Source organism: Fusarium tjaetaba (assembly GCF_013396195.1).
Source record: "Fusarium tjaetaba strain NRRL 66243 chromosome Unknown NRRL66243_c0000116, whole genome shotgun sequence".
NCBI classification, from domain to species: domain Eukaryota; kingdom Fungi; phylum Ascomycota; class Sordariomycetes; order Hypocreales; family Nectriaceae; genus Fusarium; species Fusarium tjaetaba.
This window is the reverse complement of record NW_023501312.1, coordinates 22796-41705: the sequence shown is the minus strand read 5'-3', so window position 1 is coordinate 41705 and position 18910 is coordinate 22796. Positions and strand designations below refer to the sequence as shown.

Genomic DNA, 18910 nt, shown 5'->3' with positions numbered 1-18910 from the left:
AGGGGGCATAGGGCCATGTTAATATTGGATCTTCTCTACTCTGCTCTGCGCTGCTCTCAACTGTCACAACGCACCCAGCCTAGCCTTGCCCAACAGGGTGAACCCTTGAACCCGGCAAGACAGGGCCCCGACGGTCGGAATTTGAATTCAAGCCAAGGCCAAACCCAAGAGGTAAGACACTATCAAGCCACCGCATTAGCGTCCTTTTTTCTCATTGATTTGTTGTCGTCTTTGAGCTGGTTGTAGATCCCTGCAGGCAGCTCGCCTATTCACTAGAGCCTAGAGGCTATGAGCTGGCTCTTGACGTGGTTTGTCTTGTTTGTTGTAGAGCACTGCATACCGCTCCATATGTACAAAGAGGATTGAGCCCATAAACGATCATTGCTTAGGTAGTGATGAAAAAGCAAAAACTGTCGATTTAGTCCCGAACCCAAGAACCTGGTATGAGACAGAAAAGTATGTATCGTACAGCACACCGTTTGTTAGCCCATTGGACTCTCCGATCCGATGTATCGGAGCATCTCGAACACCGTCCACCGAAGCTAGCTAGTCAATACCTTGAGCTGCGCAATACAAGTACAGTAGAGAGAAGATGGTGTGTGTGCACTGCATGATGCATCGACAGTCACACAAACACCACGAACAGAATCAATGATGATGAATGATCATCGCCCTTTCAGCCGGTCGTCCCGGGCAAACTCGAGCAGGCAATCTTGAAGAGAAAGTGGCGTAATCTCTTTCAAGGTCAACGAAATTGTGTTTAATCTGTGACGTCCCGAAATTTCGGGAATTAAAACAGGGCCTCCATTACTCCACGGGTCTTGTCTTTGTTAGGCAGATTTTAGATCCATTTTCTTCAGCTCCACTAGGATATGCCAGATTATCTACTGTATCTCCAACAGCAAGGATCATCTACAGCTACGATCCCTGACTGTCGTGTAGATACGACAATTATTTCTTCATCACTCTCAGTTCCAGTCTGACAACGAATTGTCCCTCAACTTGTGGATGGCAACCCAAGCTCGTCTCCTCAGCCGCACCGACTGAGGGAGGACTCGAAGGCGTCGGGAGACTTTCAATACTCGAACCATTTTGGGGAATTCAGCCAAGCCTAGTTTTCTGCTTGGACCAAGGGGCAGGTCCAGAGACTCCAGACAGGTCAGAGCTAGACAGCTAGAGTCAGCCCAGACCAGGGGCGGGACCTGACCATCTCTCGTTCTGGCTCTAGCTCGACATGCAGAGTAAGCCAAGCATGAGGTCTTGTTCTGTCATCATGAATCAATAGCCTTTGACCATCGTGAACTAAACACCTCCCTCTCTACCCGTAACTCAATGAACCCCGCAATTGCAATGTCGTGCAGGCGTCATGTCTAGAGCCAACAAACCAATATCGACTGAATAAAGTATTAATGGAGACCGGAGTCCGAGTCCTCGGCTTCGGAACTGAACTCATAAAACTCCACAAGGGATTATCGGGATTATCGTTGAGCAAAAGCCTTCTTCACAAGACAAGGCGAGACGAGAAAAGCTCGTTAACAAGGTTGAGCTTGTCTGGTGTATGCCAGACTCTTACGGTCTAGACGCATCTGGTTCCAGGTCCCGTCTTTCGCTTCCCGCCTTAACTACTATAGCTGAACTCGCCACTAGCAAATCGTCTCAAACGAGGTGGGAAACTTTACTGCGTTGTGGGCGGGATGAGATGGCATTCAGGGTTCAAGCTTGGAGCATTAGCCGCCCTCAGTTGTGTGTTTCACCAAGCGAAGCTTCGGCCACTACCAAAGGTCTTTTTTCCTGACAACGCCACAGTCTCGGAATGCATGAAATGTGCTGAATACTACACTGTACCTGTAAATTCTTAGACGGCCTCTCAGAAGCGTGTTGTAGCCCGGACCAGCATTGCTTCAAACAAAATCGATTCTAACATTTTACTTGATACATAGAATTCTTGCAGCATTCGTAGCGTGGTTCTCACGCCTTCTGAAGCAGTCCAGAAAGCTTCTCCACTGTCATGTCCTGAGCCAAAAGCTCCATCATACTAACATTCGTCTTGAATGTCTGATACATCCAATGTCGGAACTCACTCGCAATCATACTGTCAATTCCCATCGCGTTCAAGCTAGTATCCAGGTTGAGCTTCTCGACGGGGATCCACAACAGGCGACTCAGACGATCGGCCACTATGTCCTTGATGTCACCGCTCTGCAACTTGCCAGGTCCAGATGTGCTACCACCAGCGCCTCGGTTGCTGCGCAAGGCATGCGTGCCAATGATGCTCCAGCGTGCGTCTCGTTCCCAAAGAGGCACTGGAACTGATCCCTTGTCGAGAAGCTCGCGGAGTTTGGTCGGTTCAGTGCCCAAGGCGAGGATCTCATCTGTCTTCCAGGCGCCAACATCGTCGCGACGGAAGAGAGCCGTCTCAAACAACTCCATGAGCTCACGACCAACTGTCACGTAATGGCCGTTGCGAATAAGATGCTGCATATTGCCCTGGTTGCGACCCATGAAACCAACATCGCCGACGACACCGAGACTCACGGTCGTGCAGGGCAGGCCCTGGCGATGTCGGAAGCGACAAAACTCATCCATGAAGCAGTTGGCTGCCGAGTACGAGGCCTGTGTAGCGGCCCGACAGATGGAAGTCAACGAAGCCAGAAGGATAAAAAAGTCCAAGCCGTAGCCAAGCTTCCGACTCAATCGATGCAGATTGTAGTTGCCCTGGATCTTGGGAGAGAATGTCTCGCGAGCCTCAGAACAGCTCAGTTTATCGAATTCCATGTTACGCAGGACCAGAGCCGAGTTGATTATGCCGCGGATCGGTTGCCCAGATATCGTCAGAGCACGATACACGTCGCTCTCATTGGCGACAGAGCCCTGCACGTGAATGACTGTAGCACCCATTTCCTTGAGTTGCTCCGCGTTCTCAGCTGTGTCGCCGGATAGGGGAGAACGGCTCATGAACACCATCGTCTTTGCGCCCTGCTGCACCATCCACTTACTCAAGAACGCGCCGATGCCACTCAGGCCACCAATCACCAGGTACGCGGCTCCTGGATCAAATCTTGGCTTCGGGGGCACATGGAGATATGGAACAACGTCTTCGTCTCCGAATGAGAGAACAAGCTTGCCGACATGCTCAAAGCGTGAGAAGTCTGCGTACGCGCCGCCAATGTTGGATGCAGGATAAGACTTCCAAGACAGAGGTCTTATCTCTCCAGCTCGGTACTTGTCTCCGATCAGGGCAAGGACATCGGTCAGAACCTTGTGGCGCGTGGCCGAGATGAAGTGAAGGTCTACCGCAGTAAAGGTAACTCCCTGGGCAAACTTCTGCAGGCTCAATGAGCCATTGTCGACGATGTCAGCCTTTTTGAGCTCAACAAAACGTCCGAAAGGAGCGACAAGAGGCCAGGTAACTTGGTGAAGATAGTCTCCTTGAGAAGTGTTGAGGACGATGTCGAAACCTCCGCGATCAGCTGTTGCGGCCTTGAGGGTCGCATAGACAGCTACATCACGGGACGGGAAGATGTGATCTGCGGGGATACCGATCTGGTCGCGCAACATGTCCCGCTTGGTCTGGGTACCAGCCGTTACGAATACCTCTGCGCCGTGCATGCGGGCAACTTGGATAGCCGCCAGTCCAAAGCCTCCGGTCGCGCTCTGGATGAAGACAGTCTCGCCTGGTTGCACGTGCGCAACATTGACAAGTGCGTACCACGCAGTACAGTAGGCCGACGGAAGAGTGGCCAGCGCCTCAAAACTGTCTCGAGTTGACGGGGCAATCTGGCAAGCATAGTGAGGGAGACGAGCGACGTTTCCGAACTTGCCAGGCCACATGGCAAACACTCGATCGCCTACCCCAAGGCTCTTTACATCCGAGGCCACACGAGTGACGACTCCAGAGAACTCAGAGCTCAACTTATCGGTGTCATAACCACCAGCCAATGCGCTCAGTTCCTGTATTCCGTTAGTTCAATGTCGTCTTCTGCAAGATGGATCAAGGATTACTTACCACGTAGTTCATTCCGTACGCTTTGACCTGGACTTCAACGTAGCCAGGCTCTAGCGCTCCACTGAGCTCCTCGTCTGGCTTGAACACAAGGGCACTAAGCCGACCTGCATCGGTTGTGGTTACTTGTAAAGGACCGAGATCCTTCAGTGGTTTCTGCACGATCGAAGCGTCGTCCCCTTGGGAACGTGAAAAGTCGTCGGTTAGGCGTTGATCTGGTAGAAGTCGCGGGATCAACCAGCGTCCATTGTGCTGGCGGAACTGCATATCCTTTGACACATGCATAATGCTCTCACGGCGGATGATCTCCCGAGCCATCTTCAAGTCTCGCGGTGCTGACAACTCAAAGTCCATGGACCTGGCTGTCAGATCGGGCTTGAGGTCGAGACACTGCAAGAAGCCGTTGACGATAGCGGCCTCTGGATGCTGGCCTTCCATCAAACCACCTTGAGTGACCCAGAGAATGCTGCTGACCTCGCGCACCATTTTCTGGAACTCGAGATAGGCAGGCTCTTCGATAGTTGGCCAGATCAGCTCTTCCAACTCGGCAATCACAATGACGCGCGAGGTACCATCCCAAGCGGATGATCCTGGTTCAGCTTGCTGTACTAACCGGCGGTGATAGACAGACAACCCTTGTTGCTTTGCAGCGTTTTCGATCTCGCGAGCAATGGGGGTCACCTTCTCCAGATGCACCAAGGTAATGGTTTGATCCCGAACTTCAGGTTTCGCCTCAGCCTCCAAGGCGGCGGCAGTAAGAACAGTGAAGCCGAACCACTCCTCTGGAATATCGTTGACAGATAGCTCAGGAGCAGAGAAGCCAGCTTTGGGGAAAGCCTCCGCCCACTGTTCAGGTGTCAAGAAGGGGTGACGAGTGCGTCCCTCATCATAGCCTTTGTAAAAGCCCGGGAAGAGACCCTGGGGTAGAGGTTAGAAGTGTGTCAATGTCAAAGCTGTCACTGTTCAGAGTACTCACCAAGGTAAAGGTCTGGTCATGATGTTCAGCTGTAATCTCGGATAACAGGATCTTTCCACCTGGCTTGAGGAGCTGGCGAATATTCTTCAGAGCATTCACGACATTGGCAGTGACGTGAACAACACAAGAAGCAATGACCAGATCGTATGACTCTGGCTCGATACCTTGTTCTTCTGGCGTCTTTTCCATGTCATACAGCCGATAGTCAATATCCTCATAGTTGGAGAACTTCTCCTCGCCCTGAGTAAAGAATGAGGTTGAGACATCGGTGTAGGTGTAGCTCGAATAGCGTTTGGTACCCCCCTTAGTAAGGGAGTTCAGGACAAAGCCTGTAGCTGAACCAGTACCAGCTCCAATCTCCAAGATCTTCATCGTTGGGTTCTTGTAACCCATGACTTCTATGACGCGCTCGAACTTGTCGTATATCAGCTGCGTCTCGTAGAAGAGACCTAGAAGGCCGTCTTTAGTCGCAACCTCCAAAACAGGTTTCTCTCCGTCAATAATGTGGTGCAAGTTGTCATACAGAGCCCATGACAACTTCAAACCTTCAGGGCCCTTGGGCCTTTCTGCTTCAATGGCCGCGTGGCGCTCCTCCAAGGACATGTTCCACATGTCTGGAAATTCCTTCTCGGTGAGCTTGAGTAGCCAGTGAGCCCACTCCATGAAGTGCTTATTCTCGACATTGAGAGGCTCACGAGTCATGAGCTCAGGGTATTTCCGGGAGAATTGGACAATATACATGCGCACAAGATATTCACGATCCTGTCGGGAGTACTCATACTGCTTGGGCCAGTACTTGTCTGGTGGGAAATAAAGCTCCTCTGACTCTTTGGTGATGGCGTCGTAGTCATCGTCCCAGGAAATGCGCCAGAAGGGTTCGCGCTTTGATTCGGTGCCGTTCTCTCCGTCGCCGGCCGGTATACCAACAAATCGAAGGCCGTCTAGACTGAGAATAGTGTTTCCAGCCGAGTCTTCAAGTTGGGAAGCTCCGTACAGTCCTTTGAAACCGACGAAGTTGCCACTGGAGTGGAGCGTTGCCTCGTCAAACTTGGCCTCGTTCTCAATCACGGTGAGGCGATCAACTGATACCGGGACGTACGCCTGACCCGAAGTTGAGGTTCCAGCAGCAAGAACAGACAACTGAAGACAGTTGTCCAGGACTGTAGGATGGATGATGTAGTCTGACTCGTTCTCCAGGCCGGTCATGGCGGATGTGACATCGCCATTCATCACTGCCTTGGCGCGATGCTGTTTGGCTTCCAGACTTATCTGCGACAGGCGCCTGAAACTCGTGCCAAAGATAAGACCCTTGCTAGCAGTCAAGGTCTCATACCACAGGCTCTCTGGTATAGGAGCGGCGAGTGCCATATTGACCGCCTGCAGAGGTTTGACGCCATGCTGTGGTCCCTTGGCAACGTTGCTGATGCGCCCCTTGGCATGCTCAGTCGAGATGCCTTCCTTTACCGAGGAGATGTTAAACTCCCAGAAGAAGGCCGATGAGACATTGTTGCTAAGTGCTTGCTTTCGCATCGTCAGGAAGACCTCTATGTCCTCATCTACCATCATTGCCGCCCCGATTGAGACATCTTCAAGAACGAAGGCTTCATGCGCAACATCGCGTATCTGCCGCATTGCTTCTATAGCCATGGAAATAAACCCGGCGGCAGGGAAGATGTAATGCTCGCCAACCCTGTGGTCTGCCATCCATGGAACATGGTTCAGTGAAAGAACATTGCGCCAGATGTGCGTACTCAGCGCTGAGCCAGGAGTGAGGGATCCGAGTAAGTCATGTCTTGGGAACTTGCGATGACGCCATTCAACGTCGGCTCTGGCCTCTTTGTTCAAGACTCGATGGTCCCAAGGGTATAGCGGGAAGTTGGTAAGGAATGTTCCAGCTTCTCCATTGACGCGAGCAAGGTCGACTTCAATGCCATGAATAGCCAACTCTCCAGCGGTACTCATGATGACATTGGCTGCATCTTCTTTTCGCTTCATTGCCGATAAATACTTAAACATACCGCCGCCTGTTGAAACAGACCTGGCGATATCCAGAATGGGTGAGCGCAGAGTCGAGTGAGGGCCAATCTCAACCACGTGCGTCATCCCAGCTTCAAACATTGCCGTCACAGCTGGTAGGAAGGATACAGGTCTCTCCATGTTTTGTCGCCAGTAAGACATGGGGAGCTCGTCTTCAGCCCATAGCCTTCCCTCAACCGTCGAGAAGAAGGGTAGTTTGGCCGTGTTCTGAGAAACCTCGCGCTTCATCTGCTGCAGTGGAATGTCATACGCCTCAGCAGCAGGGTCCATGAAGCCAGAGTGGTAGGCAATGCCCTTGGTGGCAAGAAGACGATTGAAGATCTTGTTGTCATCGCAGTGCTGCTTGATTTGAGTGATAGCGGCCTGGTCACCGCTGAGAGTCACGCTTCTTGGCGAGTTGACCGCTCCCACCACGACATTAGCCCCCTCTGGAACAAGTTTGCGGGACTCGGCCTCAGAAAGGCCAACTGCTAGCATTGCTCCAGGGTCAAGAGTAGAGCCCGACACGGCATTGCCACGGTAAAAGGCCACTGCACATGCTTCGCTCCTTGTTAGGTATCCGGCGGTATATGCGGCAGCGATCTCTCCAGCCGAGTGACCACCAGTCATGACCGGCTTGATGTTCCAATCAGCCAGGAGATCTACGAGCGCCACCTCAACAGCAATAGACATGAGCTGGGCAACACGGGGTTCGTCCATCTCGCTGGCGGTAATATCCGCGCACATCATCTCTTCGACGCTGTAGTCAGGCCCGTCGGGTAGTACTGACATGGCAGCATCGATAGCCTGGATAGACTTTCTGAAGGCAGGGAATTGCAACAGGTCTGAGCCCATCTTGGGCCACTGGGCACCCTGGCCTGTGAAGATGAAGCCAAGCTTTACGTCGTTGGGAACTTGGTCCGAAGTAAACACAGGCTCAGAGTTTTGATTGTGGCTGTCAACGACGGCAAAGGCACGGTGGGAGAATAGAGATCGCTTGGAGAGTGTGTGGGCTACATCTGCCAGAGAATCTGTCTCGAGACGAGCCTTGGTTGCTTCAACCATCTTGTCAAGCGATTCCTTCTTTTTGGAGGAGCAGAGTAGCAAAGTCTTTTGGGGAGCGGCATACTTGGACTCTCTGTCTGACTCCTTCGATACCGAAGAAGGGCTGGTGCTACGCTCACTGTTGGTAGGTGGTGTGCTGCTTCCAAGCTCCAAGTCGTCGCTCCCATAGTGATCTACGAGAGCTGCCCTATGCTCACCGGGCCATTCCTTCATCACAGAATCCAGGCCCTCCACAATAACGTGGGCATTGGCACCACCATAGCCAAACGAGTTGACTGAGGCACGTCGGATCGGTATGTTGCTAGGCCAGGTAGTGGCTTCTTGGACCACATGGAGCTTCCAGTCTTGGAACTTGATGTTGGGATTGAAGTTTTCGATACCAATTGTGGGTGGAATAAGCTCATTCTCTATGGCTAGCACGGTCTTGATCAAGGCTGTGATGCCAGCAGTGGCTTCTGAATGACCCAGGTTTGTCTTGACTGAGCCGATGAGAAGAGGATCGTCTTGCTCTCTATGCTCAGCAAAGACACTCCCCACTGAATGGGTTTCTATAGGATCACCCACGGGTGTTCCAGTACCATGGCACTCGAAATACCCCGTTTGAGTCAAGTCCGTGATGCCAGCATTCTTGTAGGCCATGCGAATGGTTCTGGCCTGGCCTTCACTGTCTGGCTTGGTCATACCATCGCCCCGACCATTAGCACCAATGGCCGTTCCTCGAATGACGGCACGTATAGGTCTTCCGGATTTCAGCGCATCAGATAAGCGCATGATGTACACGGAACCAATGCCGTCTGCTCTGGCATACCCATCGGCGCTCGCATCAAAGGTATGGCAATGGGATGTCTTGGACAAGGCTCCAAGTTTGGTTGAGAACAGTTGGGCCTCAATACTCCGAATAGCGTTGGCAGCACCCACAAAGGCTGCATCACAATCGCCATTCTGAAGTCCAAGACAGGCTAAGTGCAATGCGTAGATAGAGGAGGAACAAGCGGTGTCTACTGTAAAGCTAGGGCCGTTGAGGTCGAGGGCGTAGTTGATTCGATTGCTCAGAATTGTGCCTGAGATACCTGTTGATGTGTAGGGGCTCATGAACTCGGAGTCCTTGAGTGCCATGAGTGCTTGGTCAAGACCAAAGTTGCCGATGTAAACGCCAGTCTTGGATCCGCGCAACTCTTGGGCAGAAACCCCAGCCGCCTCTGCAGACTCGAAGACAACTTCCATAAGTTGCTTCTGAGCTGGGTCCATGAGCCTAGCTTCAGCAGCTGTGATGCCAAAGAACTCATTGTCGAATTCGTTCATGTCATGTTTGAGGAAATAACCCCCTTTTGTCACGACTGACCCTGGACGGACAGATTCGGGATGATACCACGAATCGATGTTCAGTCTTTCCTCTGGAAAGTCTGAGTAGCCCGATTCGCCATTTACAAGGAATTCCCAGAATTCCTTGGGGTTGTTGACACCACCAGGCAGACGGCATGCTAGTCTAGATGTCAATAACGGCGGCGCTGGAAAGCCCAGGGGTAGACTACTTACACATGCCGACAATGGCCACGGGCTCTGGCGATGTAGCATTTACCATGTTGAATGAATGATTGATTGTAATAGTTTAAGATAGAAAGAATACAAGGTTAACATCCAAGTGCATTGTTTAGTGATTAATTGTATTATACAAGACACTACTTATATAAGCCAGCAACAAGAAGAGCCAGAGGTCATCACACTGCGCCTCAAAAGTGATACAAAGGCGTATCGGCAATGTCTCCTTTTCCCTCAGCCCTTAGTCACAGATGACGAGATCCCGGTCGAGTTTCGTCAAGATCAAGAGACGTATTGAGTATCCGCGTGGCAGCATCAAGTTCGCACCCTGTAAGCGGGATGTATATCCGTCAATAGTTTTCATGCAAGTCTTGGGCTCTGATATGCGGAAGGAGATAACAATTGGAGGTTAGAAGAGTCGAACTGTTATTGGTTCAGTGTCTATCTGAAGGATTTGTGGGGGAATATACGCAGGAAACTCTAAAGTGTACTCTGGAGGTGGCAGTGCGAACATGCAGTCTGTCTGGGGTGTTTCGTCAACCCCCATTGCAGATCAATCCTTCTCGTTTATAGATAACGCTTTAAACGGTATTACACCTTAACCCCGTGGCGTCAACATGTCTTGATATTCTCACCCCTTCGTGGAATGGGCCCTATTTGGGATAGTTCTCTCCGCTCCAGGGGTATCGTTCCCTCCGGCCTCAACACCAACTGTTGCCTCTCTTCAATGCACTTCGATCCTTTGAGAAATGAGCCTATCGTTTCACAAAATATGTTTCCTGACCACACCGCTAGTTTATTTCAGAATAGTGCTGACGAGGGGATGGAGAAAGTTCCAAGCATCGTTCAACTGTCAGTCGTGGTGGCGTAGTATCATTATCAGTTCGTTCAGTTCCTCTGTCGACAGATAGTTCCTGTTCCCCTTCTTGAATACAGAAAACTTACTTCCTCTCATGCTTGAACTCTGCGATTCTCCAAGCGCCATCATCATTCCATCTTCAAGACAAACACACATACTCCAACGCCATGTCAGTTCTTGGCCGTATCCACGATCTGTCTCCAGAGACAACCAAAGATCGCCTTATTCTCTTTGCTCTGATCTATGTCACTTGCTATCTCACTTACTGGACAGGTGTTGTCATCTATCGAATCACCTTCCACCCACTGGCTAAATATCCCGGCCCTTTTCTATGTCGAACCAGTTGGTTATATCAAACGTACTATGAGGCCTTTTTGAGTGGGAGAATGTTGGAGCGGTTGCCTGCTTTGCATCAGAAATATGGTGAGTACCTATTTGTCTCCATTGAGAAGCTCAAATAGAGCTAAGAATTGAATTAGGACCTGTCGTTCGTATCAACCCAGGCGAAGTCCACATCAAGGATGCCTCTGTCTTCCATCAGTAGGTGCCAGCCATTGGGACTTGAAGTCCTCTTAGACGTTTGGTCTGACGTTGGTAGGATATACAAACAAAACACCAGATTCACCAAGGATCCGATTGCCTACACCCTTGGAGTTCCCAATGCAATTAGCATGCTGTTTGATATTTCCGAGCACAAGAAGAGACGTGAAACTCTCAACCCATCCTTTTCCAAGCGTAGAATTCTGCTACTTGAGGATTTGATGTATGAGGAACTTGAAAAGGTCATGTCCCACGCGATGCCTTATATCGAGAGAAAGGAACCTTTACCCATTCAAGATGCTTATTATTGTTTTACCGTAAGTATTCATGACCATTATCCGATATATGTTACTTGTCATGGTCTCGCTAACAACTCCTAGGCTGATGTTATCTCTCACTTTACGTTTGGAAAAAGCATTGACCTGATCAGTCAACCTAACTTCTCACGGGAGCGAGTAGAGCAGCTACGCTCCTTTACCAATAGTATTTGGATTCTGATTCATTTCGGTTTCATCCACAAAATCGTTTCGGCGTTGCCTCGAAGGGTCGCTGCCTTTGCCAATGAAGGCTATCAGATGATTGTGTGGGCAAGTAGAATATCGTTCATTAGAAGAAAGCTGCATCGTACTGACCGATCATAGTTCTGCGAGGGCCTTGCCCAAGATGCAGTGAGGAGGCATGAGAATTCTGACGGAAAGCCAAAAGAGCTCGGCGAGGAGACCATCTTTGACCGCTTGCTAGCTGGTAACAATAGCAAAGAGAATGAGGCGGACATGTCTCGCCGCAAACAAGCTCCAAAAATGGCTGCTCAGCAAATTGCAGATGAAAGTGTCGGCCTCCTCATGGCGGGCACTGAGACAACTGCAACCATGCTCGCTTATGGCACCTATTACTTCATGACTTTTCCTGAAGTTCAGGCCAAGATAATGGCAGAATTGGCTACAGTTCAAAGGACTGAGTCTGGTAGATTGCCCATTCAACAGATTGAGTCTCTCCCATATTTTGTAAGCTGATACTTGAACGCTGTCTGTTACTTACTAATCATTTCATAGACTGGGTTTGTGAAGGAAACTTTGCGATTTGCCCACGGAGTACCTGGAAGACTTACCAGAGTGGTCCCTGAAGGTGGTCTCTATATCCCGTCGATCAACGACTACATTCCTGCGGGATATGTGGTTGGAATGAGCCACATGATGATTCACAATGATCCTGAAATCTTTGAGGCTCCCAATGAGTTCAGACCAGAGCGGTGGATTGGTGAAGAGGGCAAGCAGCTTGATCATTGGTTGTTGACTTTCTCCAAGGGGTCGCGAAATTGTCTCGGAATGAAGTGAGTGCAGTCCAACTCTATCTTTCATCTGCTAATCATTGTTCTTCAACTATAGCCTGGCATATACAGAGATGCACTTGATGCTTGCCAATGTCTTTACCCGGTTTGACTTGAGTCTTATCCCAGGAACCCATGAAGACATGATTTGGCTGGACCGTGCCATTGTCAGGAACCGTGGAAATCTTCGGGTCATGGCTAAGCTCAAGTCTGTGAAGTAAGACTTGGCCGCATCTGATTTATCCGAGATAGATTAGTGGAAAGTCAATGAAGGACTTAGTATTAGTACGGCACAGTATATTTATCCGATACTATCTTTAACTACCTTAGCTCTTAAAATTAGCGTAGCTACACAATAAGATCAAGAGAGTTGCACTGAGATGGAGTGGTGACACTGTCACTACCTCTTGTCTTCAGGTGCCTTGTTCTCGAAACCAGAAGAACCCCAAAGTCTCTTGCAATAGCTTTTGCTTACATGTCGATTCTATTCTTCTCTCTCATCCCCCTCTTGATATCAAGTAGAGTTGTATGTCTGCCGTCCACTTTGCGTTGCCGGCCAAGCCCTTAGTCTCTCTAAATTCTTACTTGGTGATGCTTGCTCGCGGTTCGGACGGACATAAGAACAGACAGGTCAACAGCTTCGTAAGGAATTCCTGCAGAATGAGGTTATTGTCGTGATTGTGATTGGTCCTGAACTGCATACCATATCCTGCAGCTTACTCCAGTCAGCGAAAGCATTACAAACGCGTAAGCCGAGCGGCCCGAAGCGAGGGGGACTAGAATAGGAATCCCGCGGAAGCTGAGTGACGAGCCGCGATTCTTACATACAGGACTGGTTGTGGGTGTGGTGGGGGATCATCAGGACCAATCTAGCCAATGCACTTTGGTGACCTAGTTTTCGGTGGCTGCAGATAGTCTGACCCCAAATGCAGTAGGACTTCGTCACCAGCCTGGACCTCACAATGCACTCGAAATTGATGTATCGACAATCAGGATGTTGTCTCGGATGGAATCCTGCCGAGTACGCACGAGCACGTAAGAAGTGAGGTGAGTGCAGAAACAACAGTCATGAGTGACGTTTGTTATCAACTGTTGACTAAAGAATAACAAACGAAACAGTCAGCTACCTAATAATACAATGCTTAGAGAGGTTGCCACGCTCTGAAAAGCAGAACTCGGCCGACAACTTCCGATTCCACTCGGGCAAAGTTCTCTTCCAAGACCCCAACAAATGCTTCCTGGCTGTCAAGACGATTATCAAATATGCCAGTCCAATTGTATACAGTCATAATCAGTTCCCCAAACAAATTATGCTCAACTCCCTTCCCGAGTACAGTCGCACCAAAGAGAACTCCGCCATCGTTGAGATAGGCCTTGAGATTCTCGAAAATGCTTGCTTTGTGCCGCGGGGGCCCTGGGAGGCAATGAAGTAGATAGAAGATGGAGATGGAGTCAAAACGGGGCAGATTGCCAGGCAGAGGCCGAAGTGCATCAGTTAAGATGGTTTGGGTGATATCTGAACGGCCAATTCTCTTCTTGGCTAGCTCCAAGCTGTTCTCATTGAGGTCCACGAGCGTGATTGACTCTGGCGATCCATCCTGACCTAACTGCTCAAGGGCGGTAGCAGGGAAATAGCCAGTCCCAACACCCACGTCCATGTGCTTTCGACCAAGATTCCCTGTAAAGTATGGTTGAAGAACCGAGGATGTAGGACAACCCCATGCAAAGGAGTTGCTTATCTTGAGGACCCATAGGTCGTACAAGTGCAGAGCGAGAGAACTGTAATACTTGGCCCCCATTGTGGTGTCGGGCGCAAGAAGAGGCTGTGCTGAGGAAATGGAGGCAGACGACATGATTGTAGTTGAGACTGAGACAAGATTATTGGATAGTGTGCCTGGTTGTTTCTTTGGGAACTGGAGCACAGAAAGCTGCTGGATTTTATCTCATTTATAATCCCTTCTTTGGAAATTCCATTGCAGCTCGCGAAACATGTACAGAAGCAGGGTGTCTATTTATAATTCAGGAGTGATATATGACATGGTGCATAAGCTATGGTTGGTATCTCACCGCATCCCCCTCTCACCAGTTTGAGAGGCAAGCATGCTCATAGCTCCCCGTTCAGGTCTCCTGAAATTGGTCATGTTACATAGGTATGGTCCCCAGATACCAGTAGACTTTCTCCGTTCTCTTCGCCAATTGACAGGATGACGCCAAATATGCTTATTAAACTTATGAAAGCTCCTATCAACGGTCGAAGACTGTTGCGGCCGCTCTGTTAATGAGATCGATCGCCGCCGCCCGATAAGTGTCCGTTTCCACATAAGCCAAACCATCCACGCGAGGATCCCATACAATCTCCAAAGATCCCTTCTGATAGGTTGGCCATCTTGGAGAATCTGACAACTCCAGCGCCCGAGACTTTTTGACTTTGCGCCAATGATTGGGATCCATCTCTCGCACGAAGCTGATCCATGTCATGCCCATGAGCTTGGATAACTGCGTGTAGCTGTCTGGTTTGCCTTTGAAAGGCGGAACTGGTGGCATGTAGTAGCCTTGGCCACCACCCACACGATTCTGCTTGATGAAGGCAATCTCTTGAAAGTGCGTTGAGCCAATCTCGGGCGGCACTCCGGCTGGAACCGCATTGAAGCGGTAGCACCAGGCGGGTAAACCAGCTTCGGCCCAGGTCTCGCATGTACGACGACGTGGGCCGACGAAGATTGCATCGCCGTAGTATGCAGACGAACGTCTAAACTGATTCCCGAATCGTGGCTCAGGCCGTTGATTGAAAGCCAAAGTTGGGACTCCAGGGATGCCAAGTTCAGGAATATCTGGGTACACCTCAAGGACCTGCTTAGCAAAGTCGATGGGGACTTTGGCAGCGAAGAAAGGAGACTCAAGAAGCTTCCCTGTGCGATGAGAGAAGGAAGTGTTGTGGATCAGGTGCATGTAAAAGTCCTCTTCGGTGTCGATTAACCTTGGGCTAAAGATGGATCCTTCATCTGAATTGGCTCCAACGATGATAGGCACTTTGAGGAATGAACCATTTGCAAGCATCTCAGTCGGTCTGGCAGGGATAAAAGATCCGTCCACCACTGGATGCCACCTCTGAGTGAGGTCTTCGCTTGAATTGACTGCAGCGTTGAGCTGTGAGAATGGCAAGGCACGCAGACACTGCAGCTTGTCTGGGTTTTCATCACAGCCCGCCAACTTGGCAAGCGAGTCGAAATGCTTTTGCACGGCCGTCATGGGGTAGTAGAATATCGGGCCACCACTTTGCATGATGCCAGCGCGGAAGAGTCCATCATCGCGTCCGTTGTAGGCAAGAATGTGGTTGCCTACCGACGAAGCGCCAGCACTCTCACCCCATAATGTGACTTTGCGTGGATCTCCTCCAAACGAGGCAATGTTCTCCTGAATCCAGTGCAACGCCAACCGCTGGTCGCGTAGCCCCAGATTTGTCTGACCGCTGGCTTGGACCTCCTTGCCTAAGAGGAAGCCCCAAGCACTGAGTCGGTACTGGACTGAAACGCCAATTATGGGTTGTCCAATGTCAACCGATTGCTGGACTATGAAACTGAGATTGTATCTCTTGTCCTGCGTAGCTCCTTGGAAGAAACCGCCTCCGTGCATCCAAAATGCCACGGGGAGTTTCTCACCTTGATAGCCAGCTGGGCGGATGACGTTGAGATACAAGCAGTCTTCAGATAGTTCATTGTAAAACATTGCATCGCCGCCATAGCCGACACATGCCGCCGGGTAGGCCTTTGCATCATGGACACTCTGAAAGGAAGTGTTCAGAGGCCTAGGGACGCGGAAGCGGAGGTCGCCAACAGGAGGCTGAGCATAAGGAAGCCCAAGGAAGAAGTCTTGGTGGTATTCAGGAGAGTAGATGCCCTCGTATGTACCGTTCTTGACGGTCACCCTTGGGTGGGAGCTTGTCTTGCTTCCCGCCAGGCTCCATGCAATGCCAATAGCCAGGACTGTGGTCTTGAACCACATGTTGCTTTGCTTCTCTGTGAACAAAACAAAAGTTTGAGTTTGATTGCGTCAAAGAACAGGGGATTTGACAATGAACGCTGGAGCGAATGATACAAAAGGGGGGAGATTTCACCACAACATATGCCTGCCTCACTTTCCATTTTAGCTTTGTCATTTCATGCCAAGATATCATCACAAAATCCGAAATAACAAACATGCAGTTCACTATCATTCATTCATTCATCGCACGCATTGCTTACAGACCCCACAAACGCTCTCTCTATTGCGCGCGTGCATCTTCCAGTCGCCTACTGAGTAAAGTTTTCACGTAGTAGTTAGATAGTGGTTCTCAAATACGCGCTTCGCTTACACCCTCTGTGGATCACCCCAGATTGTCCCTGCTAGTCCTGCCCTTTCAGACCCCGGAAACAACCCTGGCTAGCCTAGCTGCAGATCACACACCTTCGCTTATGGGGTATCGCGGGGGACAACGCTTATGCAACAAAGCCGTTGATCGAAATCCTTTCTGATAACAGGGGCTGCGATACGATCTGCTTCCTGGACTTAGTAATCGCCGTGCTGGCAATGCAGATACGACAAGCGTATAGCCATTTGTTCCAGGACAGACTAATGAATTACCAATTCGCTTGGCAGAAATATCTGGCAGGTCAATTCACCTTTCGAATGCAACGAATGTTTTGTAAATCCGTACCTAGACTAGTAGACTAGTTCCCTTTTCTCCGATTCTGACTAAATTCTTGGCTCAGCCTGGGATGAGGACAAGGAGCCGATTACCTATTCTGACAGGCTGGCTCCAAAATGATATTGACGATGAATCGACATCTTAGATTTTACTGCTGGTTGATCCAACTCGCCCACTTTCAGGCTGTTTCAACCTCAAAACTCCCTCTTGAACACATGTAGCCACAAGCTTTCCGTGCTTATCCCAGATCTGCTGCTCAACCAAACATCTTCCTTCTGCTGCCCATGTACTACCCCTCTTGACGAGTAACCAATCGTCGAGACGAATGCAAGGATCATGAAACCAGATTGTGTGATTCAATGTAGCTATGGCGGTGATATTCCTTCCATCCTCCCCAACTGAGGTGGGGTTCATGAGCGAAAGACTGGTGAGAGCCCAGGAATCTGTTAGGCAACCAAGGACAGCCAAGTGGCTTATCCGGGAGTCGGTCATGTTTCCGTAGGATCTCGTCCATGAGTAGATCGTGTTTGTAGACGGAGTGGATACCGGATCCTCTATCGATGCTACATCATGCCATAAGAATGGATCAACATCTGGCCGACTTGTGTTTGGCCCTTTGAAAGTAAGGAACCCTGACCGAGCCTGAATAGAGTTTGAGCAATTGGCCAGTTCACAACTGTATGGCCTGCCGGAACAAGCAGGCTGTCAAACTTACCATCTCTTGAGAAAAGGCCATCTTGTCTGACTGGGATAATTCGGGATCTCGAGGGATGGCCCCCAATGGAGGTGGGCTAGACTGGTGTACGGCAGGGTTTACTCGCCCACTTCGCGAGAAAGTGCATTGAGCTGAAAAGAAGATGGTCTCGTCTTGTGTGATCTTGACGTCTCTCGAAGCAGATGACCTGCCATCGGCAGTCCGTGAGACGCGGATGTAGATCGGCTTCTCAGCATCGGGGGGTGCATGGAAGGAACAATTCATGTGGTGGACAAAGAAATCGGAGGCGACTGTTTGATGAGCCGCTTGAATGGCTTGACCGATCAAGATTCCACCAAACACAGTCCGGCCTTGAGGTGGTTTCCATAGAGGGCTAAGTAAGCGCTGCAGCATTAGCTACCTTAGATTTGTTGTCAAGCGTATGTGCTGAGCACGTACTGAGAGTTGGTGAAGATATCTCCCTCGACAGGCGTCACCAGCAGGGGATTTTCAATGGGAGCGGCCGCAGCATCAATCAGAGGCGGGGGGTACAATGTCGGACTTGTAGCGAATGAAGACATTGCCGGCGTACGTACGGAGGCGAAGGAAGGAATCGAGAGATTAACTTGCAGGAACTTTGTTGAAGGATGAAGAGTGAGTGGCGTTGATGAGGCAGTGTGAAAGTCGTTAACTGACTGAGGTGATGTCGCGAAGATGGATGGCGGGGTACGGAGTAGGTGGTAAATTTAAGCGACCGTGGTGGCATGGATGGATGCATGTGCGTAGGAGTGTCTCATGCATACCTACATATCAACATATCGCATATCAGTTAGGGGGTGTTATATATAATCTGACCAACCTAAGAGCCGGTCTTTCCGGCCCGTCCCTTGGTGCTTACAGACACAAGGTACTAATGCAAGTGAGACAGACACAAGGTGACCCCATTTTCCCCGCGATAAGGTACCTAAGGTAAGCTTACGCCGATCTAACAGTTCCCGTCCGCGCCTCACCTCACCACGCTTAGTCAACAGATAGTACGTATCAGCATGGGTCTTTGACGACTTCTATCAATTCTAAGGTTACGGATAATGGGTAGTCAATCATTTCCCAGTCTTAAGATACAGTATTCATCATACCAAGCTTGCTTCTTACTTTCTTCAACTCCATCCCAAAACTTAGCACAAACCACTTGATATCGCCCACCAGC

General features: G+C 50.1%; 5 protein-coding genes across 5 annotated transcripts; 1 reads left to right on the top strand and 4 right to left on the bottom strand.

Annotated features, from left to right (window-relative positions):
- Positions 1-1968: 1968 nt before the first annotated feature.
- On the bottom strand, positions 1969-9642 carry FTJAE_6031 (polyketide synthase; the record flags this gene model as incomplete). Its single annotated transcript, XM_037352603.1, has 4 exons — positions 1969-3951; positions 4007-4921; positions 4980-9541; positions 9597-9642. 4 exons carry the CDS (start codon positions 9640-9642, stop codon positions 1969-1971), a joined length of 7506 nt encoding a protein of 2501 aa, XP_037206872.1.
- Positions 9643-10625: 983 nt separating this feature from the next.
- Positions 10626-12546, top strand: FTJAE_6030 (cytochrome P450 monooxygenase; the record flags this gene model as incomplete). The annotated part of the gene is made up of 7 exons (XM_037352602.1): positions 10626-10881; positions 10938-10998; positions 11078-11315; positions 11379-11579; positions 11640-12002; positions 12051-12328; positions 12384-12546. The coding sequence occupies 7 exons, from the start codon at positions 10626-10628 to the stop codon at positions 12544-12546; spliced, it is 1560 nt and encodes a 519-aa protein (XP_037206871.1).
- Positions 12547-13467: 921 nt separating this feature from the next.
- Positions 13468-14178, bottom strand: FTJAE_6029 (SAM-dependent methyltransferase; the record flags this gene model as incomplete). The annotated part of the gene is made up of 1 exon (XM_037352600.1): positions 13468-14178. The coding sequence occupies one exon, from the start codon at positions 14176-14178 to the stop codon at positions 13468-13470; it is 711 nt and encodes a 236-aa protein (XP_037206870.1).
- A 391-nt stretch (positions 14179-14569) lies between these two features.
- On the bottom strand, positions 14570-16327 carry FTJAE_6028 (carboxylesterase family; the record flags this gene model as incomplete). Its single annotated transcript, XM_037352599.1, has 1 exon — positions 14570-16327. The coding sequence occupies one exon, from the start codon at positions 16325-16327 to the stop codon at positions 14570-14572; it is 1758 nt and encodes a 585-aa protein (XP_037206869.1).
- Positions 16328-17150: 823 nt separating this feature from the next.
- Positions 17151-18284, bottom strand: FTJAE_6027 (acyl thioesterase II; the record flags this gene model as incomplete). Its single annotated transcript, XM_037352598.1, has 3 exons — positions 17151-17651; positions 17725-18097; positions 18163-18284. 3 exons carry the CDS (start codon positions 18282-18284, stop codon positions 17151-17153), a joined length of 996 nt encoding a protein of 331 aa, XP_037206868.1.
- Between the last annotated feature and the right edge of the window lie 626 nt (positions 18285-18910).